Below are 24,210 nucleotides of genomic sequence, written 5' to 3'. Positions count from 1 at the left end.
TATACCTATGCCTACCTGAATTCACCTAACGCTCTAAATCTCCATATATGTATCCCCCCAATAATCAGACTTTGTCCCATCTCGCAGTACACCTCCTGGAACTGTGCACACCCTCCCTCATTCCTTTCAATGGTCAGATGGTAGCAGGACATTCGTGACATTCGTGACTTTCAGGCTCTCAGACACTCTCGTGTCAATTTATAACCAACCCCCACACAGTAGTGGGGCAGGGTGCAATTCCGTAGTGTGCGGGGCACACACTGTTCCCACTCTGTACATTACCGATCCCCTACTGTTACTGAGGCAAGTGAACAGAATCCTCGTTGCCTCATCGGTTACCTCATAGGGTTTACTAACCCAAACTTCAGTTCACCCAAATTATAACAGAGTTCACTTTTCCCGACCTGCTGCCCTCTATTCCCCATACCCATCCATTCCTGGCGGAGGCAATGGGACCCACCCACATAACAATCGATAAGGCTCAACCTTACACACAACTCAAACTTAGCTCTATAAACATACGCGGTCTCAACACAACCGAAAAGCGGTCACAATTACTCTCCTCTTTGCTGAAATCTAAAGCCCATATTGCGCTTATTCAGGAAACACATTTCAGAACGGACACCATTCCTAAACTACATGACAGACACTTCCCGACAGTATACCATGCATCCAATAAAGACGCCAAGTCAAAAGGGGTGTCCATTCTTATATCTAAAAACTGCCCAATTAACATAACAGACATCCAAAGGGATCCACAAGGAAGGTTCCTTTTTGTAAAGGGCAACCTTCACAATAGGCCTATTACCATTGCCAATCTCTATGCCCCAAATACGCAACAAGTGGTCTTTTTCCGTAAAACCACAATCCCATAACCATGACCATAAACATACCCACCACAACGGGGAGTTCTCACATCTGGCGCCTTGATAACTCCCTACTCACCGATCCAGAAATATCACAGTCCATATCTCAAAACCTTACACATTACTTCTCAGACAACGTGCAAGAAGACTCTTCTCCGGAGGCAATCTGGGCTGCACACAAATGTGTAATTAGGGATTCCTTCATCTCTATGGCCGCTAAAAGAAATAAACTTAGAAAAGCAAAAATAGTGGAACTAACTAAACGTATTTCCACCCTGGAACAAAAACACAAGGCCTCCCTAGCCACGGAGGCACTGGCGGAACTGACTCGCACAAGAGAAGAACTCTTGGAAGAGTTACACAAGACACTAAAACGTAAATACACGTTAACTCAAAGGTGCTTCTACGAATTTGGTAATAAATCGGGGAAACTGTTAGCCAGAGCCTTACAGGCTAAAAAAGCGGCACAAACTATTCACATGATCAAAGATCCCACTGGTACAGCCTTAGTAAAATCGAAAGAAATAACAGACCAATTTCTGCAATATTTCTCTAAATTATACAACCTACATACCCCTCAGCTAACAACCACTTCAGATGAATGGACAGCAGCGATCCATGAATTCCTTAACCAATATTCTCCCTCACCCCTCACAGCTGAAGAATCCACCAGTCTAGACCTACCACTGACAGTGGAAGAGACCTTAAATGCATTAAAACAGTTGAAACCAGGTAAGAGCCCCGGTCCGGACGGCCTGATGGTCAGCTATTACAAGTCCTTCCCTGACACACTTGTCCCCCAGCTAGTTAAGGCCTTCAATAGCTTCACACCCTCCAGTATAGCCAGCAAAGATATCCTAGAAGCTCACATCACCCTTATCCCTAAACCAGGCAAAGACACAATGCTGGTTTCCAACTATCGCCCCATATCGCTACTAAATGTAGACGTCAAACTATACGCCAAAGCCTTATCCAACCGCATCCTCCCCCTAATCCCCAGACTGGTATCTATGGACCAAGTAGGTTTTGTCCCTGGCAGGGAAGCTAGGGACAACACTATGAAAGCTTTGAATATTCACCACTGGCTCTCCACCATGTCTACACAAGGCTTTTTTCTGTCCCTGGATGCAGAAAAGGCGTTCGACAGGGTGGCTTGGGATTTTATGGCAGCAACCCTACAAGCTGTGGGCATACCACAGCACCTACTTTAAATGATTCTAGCTCTATACTCAACTCCCGCAGCCAAAATTAGGGTAAACGGTCACCTGTCGGACGCCTTCTCCGTCTCCAATGGTACCAGACAGGAATGCCCACTGTCCCCGTTGATTTTCATACTCGCCATGGAACCCCTACTTTGTAAACTTAGAGAGAACCCAGATATCAAAGGCCTAGACATAAACCACAAACAATATAGGGTAGCAGCCTATGCGGATGATATCCTGCTCTTCCTCACAGATCCGATAAATACTATCCCTAACCTTCTCAAGGACTTCTCACTTTTCAAATCCCTCTCTAAGCTACAAATACATTTTTCAAAATCGAAAGCCCTAAAGATTACCTTGCCTACTGCTTTAGTCACACAATGTAAGAACAACTTCCCATTTTGCTGGGAACCCCACGCCATCACATACCTTGGTATTAGAATCCCCAATAGACTGACAGACCACTATATGCAAAATTTTCAACCTGTCCTTCAAACCATCCAAGGCGATCTGCAAAAGTGACATACAGGACCGTTCTCATGGTTTGGAAGGACAGCCATTTTGAAAATGAACGTATTACCCAGATTGCTCTATCTTTTTCAAGCCATCCCCATAAAACTCCCACTATCTTTCTTACCTGCATACAAAAGGATGTGTAGAACACTAATATGGACCTCCAAAATGCTCAGGCTAAGTTGGGCCAGAGTGACGCTCCCCAAATTACAGGGAGAACTAAGCCTACCAGACATCCAAAAATACCACTGGGCATGCCACCTGACCAGAATTATCGACTGGCATGTACATGGCCACAACAAAGATTGGATCCAGCTTGAACACGCATTTACCTCAATCCCACTAAAACATTTACCTTGGATCAATCCTAACAAGACTCCAAAAGAAATCAAATCACATCCATTACTTGACGCCACACTGCTGAACTTTAAAGCGGCATGCAAACACCTACATCTGAGACCTACACTTGGACCCATGACCCCTCTGGAAGACAATCCGGACTTTGAACCAGGCCTGACCTGATGCAAATAAGCAAACACCTGAATTGCGCTAATATATAACCATAGAGAATAAATTAATAATCTCAACCCAAATTAGGTATTCTATATACCCCAGTCTGAATTAATGTGATGCATAGAGTCAAATGAATATATATAATATGTTGCATAGTATAAATCTCTGTGATCACTAATGGTGTGATCTATAATCAAACTGGATAAATGATACACAAAATAAACCAAAAAAGTCTCTAAATAGGTGATAAAAAATTCTTCACCCATGCAAAACAGAAGAAACCGCAAAAAAGTCCACAAGAGAGGGTCTTCAACTGTTGTATAGTGCAGAAATGTGATTCACCACCAGTATAGAAGGGGTTACTCTTTACCAGACAGAGATGATCCCCCATTACAGAGGATCGTGAAAGGCATGTCAGCTGTGATGGTAAGTGTATCTCCCATGTTGGACTGCCGCTGTACCTCGGATCATCACATTGAACAGATCGGCGTAGATGGGAAGCGTAGCATGTAACAAAAATGGGAAAACTCAGATCGTGTAAAACCTTTTACATTTATTCAGTATAAAAAGACAAAAACACACTTAGACGTTTTATCGTAAACAAGCCTAAAGTCCGTTGTGTCGGCTGAACACACAAGGACAGACCCGTCCTGCTGGAAGTAAAAGCAAAGACAGGAGATGATGTCAGCACGTCGCCCTACGCCTTTCGTGATAGGTCACGTCATCCAGGGGCATGGGCGGCGCGCTGCGTCACCTCCCTAAGTACCAGAACCTCATAGCCAAGCCTCGCTCTGAGCCACGATCCACCAATGAGCATCCACAATGCTTGATATGGACCACAGAGCCAGAAACGAATGGCTTGTAAGTGTTAATAGATAATACCAATTGTGATAAAGATTATAATAAAAGGGGCCAAAAGTCTTGTGTCACTCCGGTGCTCCACACGTCCCACCAAACAATGACAAGGATAAAAACTATGGGGCACCCGTACATATTTATCTGATGAGAGTTCAGCCAAAAACGTAAGGTGCTGGTAATATGCGTAAAAAATAAAAATAGTAAAAACCTCTTTATTACCAGAGGCTTTTAATATATATATTAAGGGCATACCCAATGAAAAAAGGATTGTTAGTCAAAAATTCGTAAGGGATGCATATTCATATCAATCGCAGACCTTGACAGGGAAGCAATCGGCATGCTAGGAAGATGGTACAAATAAACCCACATGGAGTGTGTTGTCCATCTCAGCAATGATGTAACTTATATCTGGTAATTGAACGTAAACGAACGCTCAAATAACCAGCACCTTTCACTGATCTAGTAAATATTCAATACATAAAAAAATCTTAAGTCCTGAAGGATATTCCAGGACCGGAAATAAAATGATTTTGACAATTGGGGCCACAGCCACAATGAAAATTACTGACATCTAGTGGTACAACCCCAGAATGCACAGCAAGAAATATCATTGTGCATAAGATAAACCCGCTATATTTGGACCATAAAATTATATAAAATATTGACACTGAACCTTTATGTGGAAACTCCAAAGAACCCATGACTTGTGCCACAAATATATAAATATGTAAAATAATATAGAAACGGCCCAATGGATTTGAACATCATTAATGAAAAAACTCATGAAGCTCGGTGGACAGAGGCTCAGAGCAACCACCCCAATACACCCCACAATCCACAGCTAAACCATAAAAACAACTGTACAGTAGGCTTAACCAACCAAATAAATAATGATCAGGAGTTATTAATAAAACCCTTTTGGTCCTCCCCACATACTGTAATCCACATGGACACTGTATAAGGTAGACCACACCTTCAGACGAACAGGTTATGAACGGTTCTACCCGATATGTACGTGAGGTACTGGTAGAAGTAAACTGACTGATTTTTCTGACTCTACATCTGTAAATGGTACAGACCTGACACTTTTTACATCTATGGTAACCAGTGAGGTTCTGAAAGAAATTATATTTAAACTTGGTGGGTCTTGAACCGTAGGGGCAATCCTATTACCAAGGGAAGATGCTCCTTTAAATACAGCCTGGGGATTTTTCGGTAGTATAGTGCCAAGAACTTGATCACTGGTTAGAATATGCCAGTGTTTCTGGATCAACCTCCTGACACTCCGATGTTGTATTGAAAACGTTGTAATAAATGGCAAAGAAAATTGGATATTGTCCCTATCCTGTTGTTTATCTCTTAAAAGCAATGTCCTATCCTTATCCCGTATAGTTTGAAGCGTTCTTGACAAAACACCTCTGTCATACCCCTTTTCCATGAACCTATTGGTAAGAACAGTTGCCTGGTTGTCAAAAGTAGCAACTTCAGTGCAATTCCGTCTTAAACGTGCATACTGGCCATGAGGGACTGCTCTCAACCAAGGTTCATAGTGACAACTGTCAAGGGGAATGTAGGAGTTTTTATCAGTCGGCTTGAAATAAGTGGATGTTATAAATTTGTCCCCTTTAACAGTAATTTTTAAGTCCAAAAAGTTTATTTCTTCAAGACTGGCTTCAAAACTCAACTTAATACCTTTGTTGTTATCATTAAGAAACGACATAAAGTCCTGAAGTGCGACCTCGCTGCCATCCCATAGGGGGAGGACGTCGTCAATATACCTTGCCCAAAGGGCCAATTCCAGTCTGCCCTGGGCATTGATGACGTCCTCCTCCCACTTGGCCATAAAAAGATTGGCCAAGCTGGGGGCGTACTTAGCTCCCATAGCCCTTACGCAACCCAACGGTAGACCCACACAGACCTCGACTTAAAATACAATTTTTTCAAAACGAAGAACTCCTGACACACCAAGCCATGTCCTCCAAATTCCCAGACTACTACATCCCTTTCTATAAATATCTGCAAATCCGAAACTTTATTCAAAGCTATAAATCCAATGCATCTCTACACAGAGAACCCACATCTTTCAAATTCCTTTGCAACAGTGAAGAACCCCAACGAAATTTAATTTCAACTGTCTATGCGGTCCTATTCTCGACTCACAAACTTAAAGAAGACAAAATGGTATGACAGTGGGAAGCTGACCTAAACTTAGACCTAACCTCTGAAGAATATGGGCACATATGCAATCATATCCACAAAGGCTCTATTAATATATCAACACAAGAAAGCAGATATAACATTTTCACAAAATGGTACAGGACTCCTGACAAAATTCACAAATTTCACCCTAACATCCCTCCGACATGCTGGAGATGTAACGCAGCAAACAGCATGCTACTCCACATTTGGTGGGAGTGCCCCCTCATCCAACCCTACTGGATAGAAATTCATCGCCTAATCACCCAAATTACGACATATACCCCAGATTTTACTCCCGCTCAATTCCTATTATACTACACCTCCATCCCGCAATCGGCATACAAAAAATCTCTTGTGCTTCACCTCATTAATGCGGCAAACCAATGTATGCCAGTGCACTGGAGAAGTATCTCTCCCCCCATGATCATAGAATGGATACAACAGGTGGACAGAGTGGCTGACATGGAAAACCTCATACACCAATCGAAAGACGCTTCATCCAAATACAGAGAAACCTGGGCATGCTGTTCACACTATAGGGAATTGCACTCAACGAACACTCCTGACTTTACCTCTCCCACAGTTACCAAGAACAATATGAAGCCAACATTGACTAACACACCCTGGACCTCCGCCCCCTTCCCTTTTTCTTTTTCTCCCCATACATCACCCTCTCTCCAAAGACGCTTTATAAACTCATGCTCAAGATACTAAATGACCCCCTTGACTGCTGTTCCGCATAAAGGCCCCTGGGGCCCACACAAATAGGTTCACACCACTAGTGGACCGTCAATGGCAGCCTACTTCCCACAATCTTGGGCCTCCTGGAGTGTAAAACTTTCCTGCGCATAATTTGGGCTCTTCATCACAATAACATGTACCGACCCGACATGCCCCTTAGACCCACACCTATACACCCACCCAATGGACACAGTCAGAACCCTTTGGGGGTTTCCGGAGGCGAGGGTTAATTTGGTCGGTAAACGTTCAGAACACCCTCAGAGCCCATCAAGCACCTATACTCCTACATTCTGATATAGAAAAATATGAGAAACTATAGATCAACTCTTATACCTACTGTTATTGACCAGGTTACTCAAATGATAATTCAGACAACACTTGATGATTGTAAACCAAATCTCATGTACTTTTCAATCATATGTAATTGACCAACGTAATTAACACTGTTTCTTATAATGCAATTGTCAACCTGGGTATGCTTGATGACTATGTATTGTATATTTCTGATATGATTACTGTATACCTGTTAAAATTCAATAAAATATCTTAAAAAAAAAAAAAAACGGCGAATAAAAATCAAGTGACGTAAAATCAACTGTTTCCACCTGAATGCCAGGTTGGCCAGTGAATGGGGGAAGTACGGGTGCTGCAGAAGTGTTGGGTTCCCAATTAGGATTGGCGAATGCAGCAGGAAGGGCACTATGGGCATGACGGGCCTGTGCTTGTCTTCTTCTTGGTGGCAGTGGGACACTACTTGTGCTTGCTACCTCGCCAGCTTGAACTGCACTTATTGGACTCGTCACGTCACCACGTGATACTGCAGTGCTGGTTTGACTACGACCAGGGTGTACTAGGCCACTGGTGCTTGCCAGTTCACCAGAAGGAATAGCGGCACTAGTACTGCTCTGCTCCATATGAGGGACCTGCGGTTCTTGCACCTCAACAACAGCAGAAGAAGAATGGGGTCGGGTATGCCTGACCTTGGCAGGGACCACAACTCCGTCGTCAGAGCTATCTGTCATGGAGCCGCTGTCTACAAGTTCGTATTCTGAGTGTGAATCAGATAGATGAGTGACTTCCTCTTCACTATCTGTCATGCTCAGAAATGTGTAGGTCTTTTCACTACTGTACCTTTGATTTGCCATTTTGGGCTCTAAATTTAGTGGTACAGTAGTGAGACTCACAGGTAAAAAAGCTCCTGACTGTTAGCGTCTGTATCAAAACGCTACCAAAAAAACTGTTAGCGATCGTAGCGATCAAGCCTGACTCTGCGAATGCTGCAGTTATGTGTGTTTAGTGTTTTGTAAGTGACAGTGATCGATCGATACTGTACTTGGGTGGGCTGGGCTGGGCCGGCGGAGGGGCAAAACCCGTCCGGCTGCTGTGTTTTATCCATGCTTTTAATCTGCATTTCTACGTAAGTGCAACCTTTAATCGTAATAAATTTTGATATTTACTGATTTACACTATGGAGAGCCGTCTTTTCATTTTTCTGGGTCCCTCCTGCTGACTGCCTTATGTGCCTACCGGACGGAGCCATCCTGTCTGTGTCTCTCTCTATATGGGGAAGTCGTGCTGTGATGGTACCACTGATTGGGCATCAGGTTGATTTACAAGCTTATACAAAGCTTGCCCTTTGGTAAGCGTGCAATTTATTCGGTGGTGGATTTTTTTCACATGGTGACATCTGTGGAGCTGCAAATCCTTATTGCACCTTTACTGAACATCACATGATTTTTTGTTTGGACTCTATTTCACTGTTGGGACTTTATATTGGTGTATGTCTTTTTATCACATTATCACCTTGATTTTTATAGTGCTTGTTTTTGACACACTTATGGGTCCATCAGGGATCTTTTTGCACATTATTTCATAATTCATATTTATGTTTATTTTTAGCGCAGTTCACGTTTTTTACTATTTACTGTATTTGTGCATATCTCACAATAATTTTTGAGCTGCAGATTCTCCTTGTTTACATTGTTTGCTTGTTTAGGTAGCGCGGTAATTCTTTTTGGTTTACACAAAACCTCTGGCCATAAAAATCACAATGAAAGCAGACAAAAAAATGAATACAAAAACCCTGTGTTTTATTTCCAACCACCTCAGACATAGATATATGAATTTCCTTACTGGATAACCAGGTTCTCCAGATTATTGGAGACCACTTGTGCAGGATACACCACATACGAATCACACCAGCGTTTTTCAAAAAGTTTTTTAGCATTCACCAAAAAACGCTACTAAAATACCTCATGAGTTATTTTGTGAAGTCATGCAGTATTTTAGTAATAAAAGCCTGTGATAATTTACTGCCGGCGATAGTCAGCATCCTTATCACAGGCTGTCACTAGCTGGTTGTTAAGGAGCAGGTGGCCGCTGGCATCCTTAACAATCAGTAACTGTCATGGTGGTTAGAGAGCGGGAAGCCACGTCCTTAACAATCGATGAGTCATCAGCTGTCAGCTAAATGTAAAAAAGAAAAATGCCGGCAATAAAAATTAAGAAAAAAAATGGCATGCCCCACCAATCCATACCAGGCCTTTCGGATCTGGCATGGATTTTGAGGGGAGCCCCAACGCCAATTTTTTTTTTTTTAATGGCGTGGTGCCTCCCCCCCAAAAAAAAAATCCATACCAGACCTTTATCTGAGCATGTGGCCTGGCAGGTCAGGAAAGGGAGGGGACACCCACCAAAGCACCTTGTCCCCATGTTAATGGGGACAAGGGCCTCTTACCCACAATGCTGGCTGGTGGTTGTGGGGGTCTGCGGCATTGGGGTTTATCGGAAACCCCTACTCATTCACCAAAAAAATTGTAGTATAAAAAAATTACAGTAGGCAGTTTTTGACAAGTCCTTTATTTAATAAACAAAAATAAAATCTCCCCTGGTGTAGTTCCATCATCAATAACGATGACCCCCCCACGGCCGACCCAAAAAAGAAAAAAAGTCAGCTCCCACCGCCTGACAGCTCCACCATCTGACGGTTCTTAGATAACTAAGTGGCAGGGCTGGATGACCCCGCCACCCTGTGATGTCATTGGCCAGGGGCATCGATGATGTCACAAGCGGTTGGGGTCACCAGGTCCCCTCCACCACTAAGTTAGTTAAGCGGACCTTTTTTTGTTTTTTGTTTTTAGGGTTGGCGATGTCGGCAGCGGGTGTCTTGATTGATGATGGATCTACATCAGGAGACATTTTTTCTATTATTGTTTTTTAAATAAAGGATTTGTCAAAAACTGCCTACTGTCATTTTTTACACCACACTTTTATTCGGTGAATGGGTAAGGGTGGTATGTTCCTTAAATATCGCATGCCGGGACCACTACTTTTTTACTGCATGCATTTTGTTTTTATTTACTTTTTTGTGAATTGACTTTTACTCCTGTGTTATGCGGTATTTACTGAACGTTTTCATTTTTTGCGTTAAATACCACATAAAGCAATAGTGAATTGACATTTTTAGTAACGCATGCGGTATTTGGGAAAACACATAAATACCGCATGTGATCTGGTTCTGTGAATGGAGCCCAGTAAGAGGTAGTATTTAAGCAAAAGCAGTACTGGAATCAAGAGAATCAAGTTTTCATCATGATAGTATTGTGATTATGTATGAAAACCTTAGTTTTGATGCATTGCTGATTGCCAGTATGCTTTTTTTCACCCAGCATGGAAGCCAGCCCTCCAGTACCTGGACCTACACTGACCAGTATACTGCTAGGTATCCCAGAGCCAGATTCAATGATATTTCGTAAGTAGTGATGATCTTTACACTTTTTGAAGCATAGTCCTATATTATTGTTCCACTTAATTTCAGCATAACTATTTTCTCTACAATTTATAATCCATCACTATTAATTCTGCAATTGCAATGTATATTTTTACTTTAAGTTATATGTTAGTTTATGGTCTGAATAATGTACTTGTTAATAATCTGTAGTTTCCAATTTAAATGTGTCTCTTGTAGATTTTTGAGCTTTTGAAAACCCATTTACATTGTAAAGCTCATGTAAATACACATATTCTCAGCTGTTGATGGAATGGAAGTGTTTAGCTTTTACCAACAGAAGGCTAAAGGTATAGGTGTTCTTTCATGCGCTTGAAAACACATGGGAAATGTGTTGGGCTACCTGCCATGTATGTCTGCTCTAAAACAAGGGAGGTTGCTACAGCAACAAACTCAGGAAATCAATGTGCATGTAAAGATAATACAGATCCAGTACTGTATCATTAACCTGATCCTCTTAAGTCTCCATTCTAGAAAAGATATTTGAAATCATGATATCTGCTAGTCACAAAACTCTTGCTACCCCCATCTGTGAGTAGATTTATTGCCTTCAGAGCTTCTGGTCATCCTGACATTAGGCCCTGTATGACTAACATACACTATATTACCAAAAGTATTGGGACACCTGCCTTTACAAGCACATTAACTTTAACGGCATCCCAGTCTTAGTCCATAGGGTTCAGTATTGATGTGCCCACCCATTGCAGCTATAGCAGCTTCAACTCTTCTGGGAAGGCTGTCCACAACGTTTAGGAGGTGTGTCTATGGGAATGTTTTATCAATCTTCCAGAGCGCATTTGTGAGGTCAGGCTCGCAGTCTCCACTCAAATTCATCCCAAAGGTGTTCTATCGGGGTTGAGATCAGGACTCTGTGCAGGCCAGTCAAGTTCCTCCACAACAAACTCGCTCATCCATGTCTTTATAGACCTTGCTTTGTGCACTGGTCCAAATAATTTGGTGGAGGGGGAATTATGGTGCAGGGTTGTTTTTCAGGGGTTGGGCTTGGCCCCCTAATTCCAGTGAAGGGAACTCTTAAGGCATCAGCATCACAAGACATTATGGACAATTTCATGCTCCCAACTTTATGGGAACAGTTTTGGGATGGCCCCTTCTTGTTCCAACATGACTGCGCACTAGTGCACAAACAAGATCAATAAAGACATGGATGAGCAAGTTTGGGGTGGAGGACCTTGACTGGCATGTACAGAGTTCTGACCTCAACCCGATAGCACACCTTTGGGGTGAGCGGAGACTGCGAGCCAGGCTTTCTCGTCCACATTAGTGCTTGATCTCACAAATGCGCTTCTGAAAGAATGGTCATTCCCCTAGAGACACCCTAAACTTTGTGGACAGTCTTCCCAGAAGAGTTGAAACTGTTATGCCGCGTACACACGACCGGACTCTCTGGCAGAAAAGGTCTGACTGAATCATTCCATCCCATATTCCGATCGTGTGTGGGCTTCATCTGACTTTTTCTTTCGGAAATTCTGAGGGACCTAGAAATAGAACATGTTTTAAATCTTTCCGACAGAATCAATTCCTATCGGGAAAACCGTTCGTCTTTATGCTATTCCGACGGACCAAAAACGACTCAAGGGCAGCTATTGGCTACTGGCTATTGAACTTCCTTTTCTTTCTCGAACATCGCAGGACAGAGAGCCACAGTAATTACTGATGGGTTATATAGGTATCACTGGTGATTGGCCACTGGCACACCCTATCAGAAAGTTCAGCCCCCTATATAATCCCTCCCCTTGCAGGGATACCTCAGTTTTTACGCCAGTGTCTTAGGTGATGGACGTATAAAGATGTCCTGTGCTGAGCTCCAAAGGGGGACACTCTGATATCCTATACGGGGGCAAGCCAGGCGAACCGGATCCATTCAAAGTGTTCTTTCTAGGCCGAATTGGATGGTACCCGGGCCTTGTGTCCGAAGAAACAAGGTTTAACCTGTAACGCTTCTCTTTTTTAGAGAGCTGGACCCTGCATATTAGAAAATGTTTTTTCTAGCCTAATTTCTAGCCGAGTGCTTTACAGGGCTAGAACTGTGGATCTCCCTATTCGTAGGGGGCCCCAGTCTCTGACGGTTTTTTCAAACGGAGCCCACCGTGAGAGGTGAAGATTGGGTCTGTATAACAGAACCCTGCGGCTGGATAAGTTAAGAGGAGATTCCACAGAATTTTTAAATTCTAGTAGGTTTTCTCCTTTAAGGTAAATGCATGCTATGCCTATTGTGACCACCGGGGGCTGCCAAGAGCACATACCTTGTCATGCTGATGTCGGTCTCAGTGTTCTCATGCTGCACAGTGTCTCCGGCCGGCTCCAGGTAGGATGGGATGGGGGGATTTCTCCTGTACGAATTTTCCACCCAGGCTAGTGAGAGGCCATGGGTGTCTGTAAAGCGGTTGTACACCGCTCGAGCACCGCCGTCACCATTGCCGCCATTGCCAGGCTACAGGCCCATCACTACCGGCCTCTCTCCTTCCTCCCCCTCCCCCAGCCTTCCTCCATATTGTTTCTGGAGGGTCGGCCAGCGCAGGAAGCGCTCGTTTTTTCGAAATTCGAGGGGGGGGTGGGGCGTCAGCACAGAGTGCTCAGACGCCCACACAGGCAAGCTGCAGGCTATTTAAAGCACTCTGTACAGGTGCATTCAGCCTTTGGAGGGACACAGAGCTGACAGTCGCATGTAAGGTGGGACACAGGCATTCTTCTAGGCAGCATTTACTATGGTAACACCAGACTGGGCATTTGGTAGCAAGGCTTTTAGCCGGACTACATCGCTCAGCAGTCAGTGTTCATTTTGTGACATCTCCGCCTTGTTGCTTTGCACTATGGGTAGAAGAGGTTCAAACACCCCAAGAACCAGAGACTCTAGGGGATCTCGTTCGGGTTCTGAGGACCCCCTTTCTGCAGCATCCTCCCCCCCTGAGGGGCCAGGGACAGCTAGCCAGAGGGAGCCATTAGGGTCAGGGGCTTATACCTGCCTCTGGCACTTCAGCCCCTGTATACATTACACAGGAGGTTTTTTCCTCAACCATTAGTGGTTTAGAGGAGAGATTAATGGCCGTGATTACATCTTCACTCAGTGGAAGAAAACGCACTAAGCCTTCCTCTGATTCCCAAAACCCTCAGGAAGAGGAGCTCTGGGATAAAAGAGATGAATCCCTTTCAGAGGATCAGGATGGGACAGATGATTCCTCTTCTGAGGAATCAGGTGGAGAGGGACCCTCTGCGACTTCCCAGGAGGAGAAAGTCTTAGTGCAGATCCTTACTGGATTGGTCCGCTCCACATTTAAGTTGCCCGTATCTGAATCAGTTAAAGAACCCTCTTCTTCTTTGGGGTCACTGAAGCCTCCTCAAACAGCACATGCTTTTCCGGTTCATAATTTACTTGAAAAGCTCATTTATTCTGAGTGGGATCACCCAGATAAACGTTTTTTTCCGCCGAAAAAGTTTTCAACACTTTATCCGATGGAAGAAAAGTTTATTAAAATGTGGGGAATACCGGCCATTGATGCCTCCATTTCCTCCGTAAATAATAGTATGACTTGTCCTGTAGACAATGCTCAGATGCTCAGGGATCCTGTAGATAAAAAGATGGAATCCCTATTGAAGGATGTTTTCTCCTTGGCAGGTTCAGTGGCTCAACCTGCAGTTGCAGCGATTGGAGTCTGTCAATACTTAAGAGACCATGCTAAGCAGGTTATCAAAGTTTTAACTGAACAGCAGGCCCAGGGGTTGGCTAACCTTCCTGTGGCCTTATGTTATGTTGTTGACGCCATCAGAGATTCTATCATGCAAACCTCTGGTCTTTCACTGGGGTTGGTGCATATACGTAGAATCCTATGGTTGAAAAATTGGGCAGCCGAAGCACCATGTAAGAAGCTAATGGCTGGGTTTCCATTTCGTGGTGCAAGGTTGTTTGGAGAGGACTTGGATGACTATATCAAGAGAATCTCTGGTGGGAAAAGTACTCTCTTACCTGTCAAGAAGAAGAGTAAGCGTCCCTCTTTCAAACGGACTCTTTCCCCAGCGCGAGGGGCTTCAGCCTCCAGGCAGTCTCGACGGCCTCCTCCGTCTGGGTTCAGAAACAGGAGTCAACCCCAGGAACAAAAGGAGTCCTGGGGGAAGAAGCCTACTGGGAAAAACACTAAGACCTCTGCATGAGGAGGCGCCCCCGCTCGCTCAAATGGGGGGAAGACTGTGACAGTTCTCAGAACTCTGGCAGAAGGACTTCCAGGACAGATGGGTAATCTCCACAGTAACCTTAGGGTACAAGCTGGAGTTTCAGGAATTTCCCTCTCCTCGGTTCCTCAGATCAAGTGTCCCCAGAGACCCAGAGAAGAAGCAGTCGCTCCTTCTAGCGTTAGAGCGACTTTTGTCGCAAGAGGTCATTATGATGGTTCCCGCAAAGGACCAGGGATTGGGCTTTTATTCCAACCTTTTTACGGTCCAAAAACCAAATGGGGATGTCAGACCCATTCTGGATTTAAGGGATCTGAACCGATTCCTAAGGATTCAGTCCTTCCGCATGGAATCAATTCGGACAGTAGTCTCCACCCTGCAGGGATGAGAATTTCTGGCATCGATAGACATCAGAGATGCATATCTGCATGTGCCCATTTTTCCTGCTCATCAGAAATTTCTGCGCTTCGAGATAGGAGGGCGCCATTTCCAGTTTGTGGCTCTGCCTTTTGGGATAGCCACTGCACCTCGAGTGTTCACAAAGGTCTTGGCCCCTCCTCTGGCTAGATTAAGGGCTCAAGGTATAGCTGTCATAGCATACCTAGACGACCTGCTACTGATAGACCGGTCGGTAGTCTCCTTGAACTGGAACTTGAGAACCACAGTCAAGTGTCTGGAACACCTAGGTTGGATTCTCAACCTAGAAAAATCTTTCCTAAAACCAGTAAGAAGACTGGAGTATTTAGGTCTGATCATAGATACAAGCCAGGAAAAAGTATTTCTACCTCAGGCAAAGATCACTGTTTCATTCAAGACTGCTGCAACACAGTATTCTGTCGGCCTGGAACAAGAAGGTTCAGGCATTAGACTTTCCGATGCACCTGTCTCATGCGGTGCGTCAGAGCCTCGATTGGTGGCTCATTCCCGAAACCCTGCAGAAGTGGAAAGCCTTTCTGCCGGTTACCTGGACAGTGGTAACAACAGATGCCAGTTTGTCAGGTTGGGGAGCAGTTCTGGAACAGTCTGCGGTTCAGAGGGTATGGTCCAAGACAGAGAGGACCTTACCCATCAACATTCTGGAGATCTGTGCGGTATGTCTAGCCCTAAAGGCCTGGACTATCAGGCTACAGGGTTGGCCGGTCAGGATCCAGTCTGACAATGCCACAGCAGTGGCCTATGTCAATCATCAGGGAGGCACCAGGAGCCGAGCTGCTCAAAAAGAGGTGAACCTGATCTTAGCCTGGGCAGAGAGGCATGTTCCATGCATATCGGCAGTTTTCATTCCAGGGATAGAGAACTGGCAGGCGGACTATTTAAGTCGCCAGAAGTTACTTCAAGGGGAGTGGTCTCTACATCCCGACGTCTTTTGGAACATATGCCAAAGATGGGGGTCCCAGATGTAGATCTCTTTGCATCCCGATTCAACAAAAAGATAGACAGATTTTTGGCAAGAACAAGAGATCCTCTTGCATGCGGGACAGATGCGTTGGTGATTCCGTGGCATCGGTTCTCACGGATTTATGCATTCCCGCCTATTCTGCTACTGCCGCGACTTCTTCGCAGGATCAGGCAGGAAAGGAAGTCAGTACTTCTGGTGGCCCTCGCTTGGCCCAGAAGGACGTGGTACGTGGAAATAGTAAGGATAACGGTGGGTTCCCCGTGGACACTACCGGTACGTCCAGACCTGTTATCTCAAGGTCCAGTGTTCCATCCTGCCTTACAAACGCTAAATTTGACGGTTTGGCTATTGAGACCCACGTTCTGAAGAGTCGTGGGCTTTCAGGTTCTGTGATATCTACCTTGATCAATGCAAGGAAACCAGCTTCCAGAATGATTTATCATAGAGTCTGGAAACCTTATGTCTCCTGGTGTGAATCCAGGGGTTGGCATCCCAGAAAATATGTGATAGGTAGAATTCTTGATTTTCTACAATCGGGTTTAGAGATGAAGCTGGCCTTGAGTACCATCAAGGGCCAGGTCTCGGCCTTATCAGTATTATTTCAACGGCCACTTGCTTCGCATTCTTTGGTACGAAACTTTATACAGGGGGTGACGCATCTTAATCCTCCGGTTAAGGCGCCCCTAAACCCCTGGGACTTGAACTTGGTTCTGTCTGTGTTACAGAAACAGCCTTTTGAACCAATAAGTCAGATTCCTTTGGTCTTGTTGACAAGGAAGTTAATTTTTTCTGGTAGCCATTTCTTCTGCTAGAAGGGTATCAGAATTAGCAGCCCTTTCCTGTAAGGAGCCTTATTTGATTGTACACAAGGATAGAGTGGTGCTACACCCTCCTAGTTTTTTACCAAAGGTGGTTTCTGATTTTCATTTAAACTAAGACATTGTTCTGCCTTCCTTTTTTCCAGATCCCTGTTGTCCGGAAGAGAGATCACTACATTCGTTGGATGTAGTAAGAGCGGTCAAGGCCTATCTCGAGGCAACTGCTCAGATTCGCAAAACGGATGTTTTGTTTGTGATGCCAGAGGGTCCCAATAGAGGACAGGCAGCGTCAAAAGCTACCATTTCTAAATGGATTCAACAGTTGATTATTCAAGCTTAGGGTTTGAAACAGAAGATTCCTCTGTTTCAGAACAGGGCACATTCCACAAGGGCTATTGGTGCTTCTTGGGCAGTGCATCACCGGGCCTCTATGGCTCAGATCTGCAAGGCCACAACCTGGTCTTCAGTCCCATACATTCACCAGATTCTATCAGGTGGATGTGAGAAGGCAGGAGGATATCGCCTTTGGGCGTAGTGTGCTGCAGGCAGCGGTACAGGGTCCTCAGGTCTGATTACACCCTACTTGGTCGTGCCCCCCCCCCCCAGATAGCATTGCTTTGGGACATCCAATCAGTAATTACTGTGGCTCTGTGTCCCGTGATGTTCGAGAAAGAAAATAGGATTTTTTAAAACAGCTTACCTGTAAAATCCTTTTCTTTTGAAGGACATCACGGGACACAGAGGTCCCGCCCCTCTTCTAATACACTATATTGCTTGGCTACAAAACTGAGGTATCCCTGCAAGGGGAGGGATTATATAGGGGGTTGAACTTTCTGATAGGGTGTGCCAGTGTCCAATCACCAGTGATACCTATATAACCCATCAGTAATTACTGTGGCTCCGTGTCCCGTGATGTCCATCGAAAGAAAAGGATTTTACAGGTAAGCTGTTTTAAAAAATCCTATTTCTCTAGTCCCGTCGTACGTCATCGCGTTCTAAATGATCAGACTTTGGTGTGATCTTGTGTAGGCAAGTCCGTTTCAGCAGAACTCCATCGGAACTCTGTCGGAAAAACCGTCAGAGTTTATTCTGACGGAAAAAACGGTCGTGTGTACGCGGCATTATAGTTGCAAAGGGTGGGCCAACTTAGTAATGAACCCTACAGACTAATGCCCCGTACACACGGTCGGATTTTCCGATGGAAAATGTCCGATCGGAGCGTGTTGTCGGAAATTCCGACCGTGTGTGGGCTCCATCGGACATTTTCCATCGGACATTTTCCATCGGATTTTCCGACACACAAAGTTGGACAGCAGGAGATAAAATTTTCCGACAACAAAATCCGATCGCGTCAATTCCGACCGTGTGTGGCCTGTTCCGACGCACAAAGTGCCACGCATGCTCAGAAGAAATTCCGAGACGGGACAGCTCATTCTGGTAAACTTAGCGTTCGCAATGGATACAGCACTTTCGTCACGCTGCAATGTTAAAAATGGTTTAATACAGCGCACTCTCTTCTTCTTTATAATGTGACAAGAATTAAGTAGTTTTGCTGCTCATATTCACACACACTTCTCACAAAGTTTTATTTGTGTTTTTTTAGTGGGATTCCCTGAATATATTGTTATTAGTTGTCACATCTGACAGTTTTAGATTTTTTTTTTTTTTTTTTTTTTTTTTGGATTTTCAGCCTTTTTTTTTCTTTAATGTTTGGATTTTTTCCAAGGCTGATCTTTGTTCAATGTTATTTTTATTTTTACTCCAGAATATTTTTGTGTGTGTTTTGTGTGTCAAGTTACCCCAACACCATTGATATCTTGTATTATTTAATCTCCAGGAGATTGTTTGGTGTTGGTGTCCCTTGTTCATTTCACATTGTATATTTGAAATGTACCTGAATCCTCACAAACAAACTGTCATTTTTGAAGTAAAACACATAGGAGAGTATAATTCAAAACAAAAATCCTTTATTAAGGGCTCAGAACCAAACAAAGAGGAAGGCAACACTGGATCAACATGAGAAATTAGCGAAGCCTGGGACCCCCACGGCAGACATCAATTCTTGAGCATCAAAATTGGTGGCCTGAGGAGTCCATATGTAAGGGAGGGCAGTCTGGTCCAGAATTCGCAGAGATCCGGATAGCAGCAGATGACATGTGTGTCCCCAGGCTGTGGTACCACAAGAGGCTGCATCTTTTGGCCCACTAGACTGAACCCAGGGCAATCACTGTCTGGTCTTCCTTCCACGCTTCCTTCCCGGCTGTGGCTGTGCTGTTGGAGATGTGGCAGGAGGAGGAGTAGGACCTGGAGGAGGAGGAGGACTGGGAGGACCTGGAGGAGGACTGGGAGGACCTGGAGGAGAGGAAGGAGGAGGAGGAGGACCATCCCAAAGGTGTGTCTGAGGTGTCATTTGGCCCCTCATACCTTTCTCAAGAGCCTCCAATATGAGGGCCTCACACATGACTTGTTGGCCCTCCTCCATCCTCTGCATTTTATATGCAATGAAGGCAGCAATGTTCTCCTCCATGGTGTGGGGTGCTCCCAGGACCTCTGTAGCCCTCCAAAAGAATCCTATAGCAGCCTCCTCTAGGGGACTCCTCCTACTGCCACTTTCTCTTTTCAGGGGGGGTGGAGGGACCTGCAGATCAGCCAGCCGGCTCGGCCCGGCCACCTCCTGGCTGAGACTTCCCTGTGTATGAAAAAGGGACATGGTTGTAATGTTTTGCTTCATCAATCCCAATCCTAAATTAGTACTCCCAACTAACATCTAGTTAACATCATTGATTGGACAAGCAGAAATATTTAGAGGAATGCTATACCTGGCTCAATCTGGGCTCCTCCACATGCGGCCTGGAAGGCCCAGGTTGGGCGTCAGAAGCCTCAGCCGGGGGGGGAAGGAAGCGTGGAAGGAAGACTGGAGAGGGATGGCCTGGGTTCAGTCTGGCCTGCCAGAAATTGCAGCCTGTCGTAGTACAACATCCTGGGGACATAGATGTCATCTGCTGCTCCGGATCTCTGTGAATCCAGGACCTTCTTGCGCTCCCTTAGATATGTACTCCTCAGGCAACCAATTAATATCTTTAAATAGGTGATGTCTGCCGTGGGGATCACCTGCTTCACAATTTCACACAGTTGCTCCAGTGCTGCCTTCCTCTTTGCTTGGTTCTTGAAATGGGGGTGTTTAATCTCCCACAGACAGGGCAGCTCCCTTGCAGCATCTCTAGGAATACTGACATGAAGTCATTATCTTTGAGTAGCATATCCATGTTCACTGCAAGACACAACACAAGACAAAGCCTAATGTCAGACAAAACTCTCCTAATCTTGTTACAATATAGGCCTCAATGTAGAAGCAGTATAGGCACAAGTTTGTCTCTTACATTCGTTCTTACGATCGGCGCGTCCAATGCTCCTTCCTCTGCTCACAGATCGTACGTAATACGCACGCGTGTTACGCTTTATACACACTGCGCATGCGTGTAACTCCGCCCGCCCCTGATGTTCTTTCTAGTCTATTCCCTGCCCCTTTTCGTTCGGCGCAGTGGGTGAAGAGCATGATGGCGGAGTTAGACCAGGTGTGTGCTAATTATAGCAACGAGGAGGAGGAGGAGGAAAGCCCGGACCCGGACACGTCCCGATCCAGAAGGAGACGTTTTAAGGCCACTAATATGTCCTTTGGGGAGATGTTGGAGATGGTCGACATCATGAGGAAGTCCGACTATGATGGGAAGTATTGGCCTTACCCCAACCCCAACATCAGAAAGGCCAAGATCATGGCGAAAGTGATCAAAAGCCTTCACAGGAATTTCGGGGTACGAAGATCGAAAGATCAGCTCAGGAAGCGGTGGTCGGACCTGAAGTTAAGAGAGCCAGAGCAGTACCGAAAGATCCGGAGAGTGCTGCAAAAAAGTAAGTAGTTGTGCTGTGTTCCTATTCTTTCTGTCTTTATTACGTTCGTGCTGCTCCATGTGCTTTTATTAATTGTAACGTTTAAAAGGGCAACTTTAATGTTCATGGGCCCATTATTCGTTCGTATCAAACATTTTTCTTTCGGCCTCTAGAACACCATTGTTTAGGCCATATGCATTTTCCTACATTTTTTTGGGGCCTACTTGGATGCCAAATATTTGTTTGTGTAGATGGGTTTGTTACAAGAATGAAATGCCAACTAGATTGTGTGTAAGGAGAGGACACTGAGCAGCTATTTTCACATCTGGACACTGGAGCACTAGTGTGGGACACAAGAACACCATTTTTATTAGGGGGGCCACACAGGTGCTCCAGTGTATACTATAGGGGGGGCTACATCTGTGAAGCTTGTACTAAACAGGTAAAGTATTGCAGTTTGACAAAGGGCAATAAAAAAAGACATCTTTGAACTCGGCTAAAATAGACAATTGTACCCCACTTCCAAGCAATGTTTCCTATTTCTAGTTCGGCCATCAAATATCTGTGTGCTAATTATACCATTTTTGTTTTACATAGGGGAGAAAAGACTCGGAGGACAGCCCTCATCCGAGGAGACCAGAGACCCCCCACCTCTGGAAGAAGGTGAAATACCCCAAACCCAAGCTGAGCAGGAGGAAGAAGAAGATGTGGTGGAGATTGGCACCACAACAGGTGAGTGTCTGCGACCACAGGCTCAGGTAAAAGAGATGGATGGTGGCAGATTTTTGAGACCTGTTTTTTTTTTCTTTCTCTCTTTTTAGGTGATCGTGATGTGAGGGATAGAGAACGCTTTACTTCAGAAAGTGCCCAGATCCTGATCGGGGAGATCATGGGGTGTAATGCCGAACTGCAAAACATCCAGCAAAAAATCAATGATGTTATTAAAAAAAATAATAACATCATTGATGTTTTGGGGCGAATTTAAAACCCCACAAAATCACTTTTTGGATTGTGGTCCAATCTTTTAAATTTTTTTGCAATGTTTTGAAAAGCCAAATTTGGAGGATGCACACAGTGTGCCAACATGTGCTATCTGCCATCACAGGTGATCAATGGACGCGTTTTGGGGGTGCAACCCCTTCCTCAATAATAAAGTAGCAGTGAGGAAGGGCTTGCTCCCCCAAAACACGTCCCTTGATCCATCCTGATGGCAGATAGCACATGTTGACATTCGTTAATTGGTGTGCATCTTCCAAATTTGGCTTTTCCAGGGGTGATTTCCCCCCATCTGAACGCTATTTCAAACCCAGTTCCTAAATACTGATGTCTGATATAGCCTTCAGGTTTTACCTAATGTGAACTTTGTAAGTTCAAGTTTTTTGGCTTTCTTGTTGGTTTTACACAGGCCTGTTTTATCTGAAATGGACATTTCGAATTTTGCTAATGCTACTGCAAAAATTGTTATACAACAAACATGTTGGTTTGTTTTAAAAACCTTTGGTAAATGCACATGTGATTGTGCAGGTTAGGGATGAGCCAAACACCCCCCCTGTTCGGTTCGCACCAGAACATGCGAACAGGAAAAAAGTTCGTTCGAACACGCGAACACCGTTAAAGTCTATGGGACACGAACATGAATAATCAAAAGTGCTAATTTTAAAGGCTAATATGCAAGTTTTTGTCATAAAAAGTGTTTGGGGATCCGGGTCCTGCCCCAGGGGACATGGATCAATGCAAAAAAAAGTTTTAAAAACGGCCGTTTTTTCAGGAGCAGTGATTTTAATAATGCTTAAAGTCAAACAATAAAAGTGTAATATCCCTTTAAATTTCGTACCTGGGGGGTGTCTATAGTATGCCTGTAAAGGGGCGCATGTTTCCTGTGTTTAGAACAGTCTGACAGCAAAATGACATTTTGAAGGAAAAAACTAATTTAAAACTACCCGCGGCTATTGCATTGCCGACAATACACATAGAAGTTCATTGATAAAAACGGCATGGGAATTCCCCAAAGGGGAACCCCGAACCAAAATTTAAAAAAAAAAATGACGTGGGAGTCCCCCTAAATTCCATACCAGGCCCTTCAGGTCTGGTATGGATATTAAGGGGAACCCCGCGCCAAAAAAAAAAAAAAAAAACGGCGTGGGGTCCCCCCAAAAATCCATACCAGACCCTTATCCGAGCACGCAACCTGGCAGGCCGCAGGAAAAGAGGGGGGAACGAGAGTGCGGCCCCCCCTCCCTCCTGAACCGTACCAGGCCACATGCCCTCAACATTGGGAGGGTGCTTTGGGGTAGCCCTCCAAAACACCTTGTCCCCATGTTGATGAGGACAAGGGCCTCATCCCCACAACCCTGGCCGGTGGTTGTGGGGGTCTGCGGGCGGGGGGCTTATCGGAATCTGGAAGCCCCCTTTAACAAGGTGACCCCCAGATCCCGGCCCCCCCCTGTGTGAAATGGTAAGGGGGTACTTATACCCCTACCATTTCACGAAAAAAGTGTCAAAAATGTTAAAAATGACAAGAGACAGTTTTTGACAATTCCTTTATTTAAATGCTTCTTCTATCTTCCTTCATCTTCTGGTTCTTCTGGCTCTTCTGGTTCTTCCTCCGGCGTTCTCGTCCAGCATCTCCTCCGCGGCGTCTTCTATCTTCTTCTCCTCGGGCCGCTCCGCACCCATGGCATGGGGGGGAGGCTCCCGCTCTTCTCTTCTTCTTTTCTTCTCTTCTTCTCTTCTTCATTTTCTTCTCCGGGCCGCTCCGCAATCCATGCTGGCATGGAGGGAGGCTCCCGCTGTGTGACGGCGCTCCTCGTCTGACAGTTCTTAAATAACGGGGGCGGGGCCACCCGGTGACCCCGCCCCCCTCTGACGCACGGGACATGACGGGACTTCCCTGTGGCATTCCCCGTGACGTCACAGGGAAGTCCCGCAAGTCACCGTGCGTCAGAGGGGGGCGGGGGTCACCGGGTGGCCCCGCCCCCCCGTTATTTAAGAACTGTCAGACGAGGAGCGCCGTCACACAGCGGGAGCCTCCCTCCATGCCAGCATGGATTGCGGAGCGGCCCGGAGAAGAAAATGAAGAAGAGAAGAAGAGAAGAAGAGAAGAAAAGAAGAAGAGAAGAGCGGGAGCCTCCCCCCAATGCCATGGGTGCGGAGCGGCCCGAGGAGAAGAAGATAGAAGACGCCGCGGAGGAGATGCTGGACGAGAACGCCGGAGGAAGAACCAGAAGAGCCAGAAGAACCA

The 24,210-nt window shown here is 45.2% G+C and overlaps 1 protein-coding gene across 3 annotated transcripts in view; it reads left to right on the top strand.

Annotated features, from left to right (window-relative positions):
• Window positions 1-24,210, top strand: part of SNX29 (sorting nexin 29) — a 2,112,233-nt gene that overhangs the window by 848,257 nt on the left and 1,239,766 nt on the right. For all 3 annotated transcript variants that reach the window (XM_073591167.1, XM_073591166.1, XM_073591168.1), the window contains one exon: window positions 10,561-10,643. In XM_073591167.1, coding sequence (XP_073447268.1) covers window positions 10,561-10,643 — 83 coding nt within the window. The remainder of the gene's footprint in view (window positions 1-10,560; window positions 10,644-24,210) is intronic.

Source organism: Aquarana catesbeiana, linkage group LG06 (genome assembly GCF_042186555.1).
Source record: "Aquarana catesbeiana isolate 2022-GZ linkage group LG06, ASM4218655v1, whole genome shotgun sequence".
In the NCBI taxonomy this organism is placed as follows: domain Eukaryota; kingdom Metazoa; phylum Chordata; class Amphibia; order Anura; family Ranidae; genus Aquarana; species Aquarana catesbeiana.
Note: the sequence above shows the minus strand (reverse complement) of the source record. Positions and strands in the feature narration are given on the sequence as shown.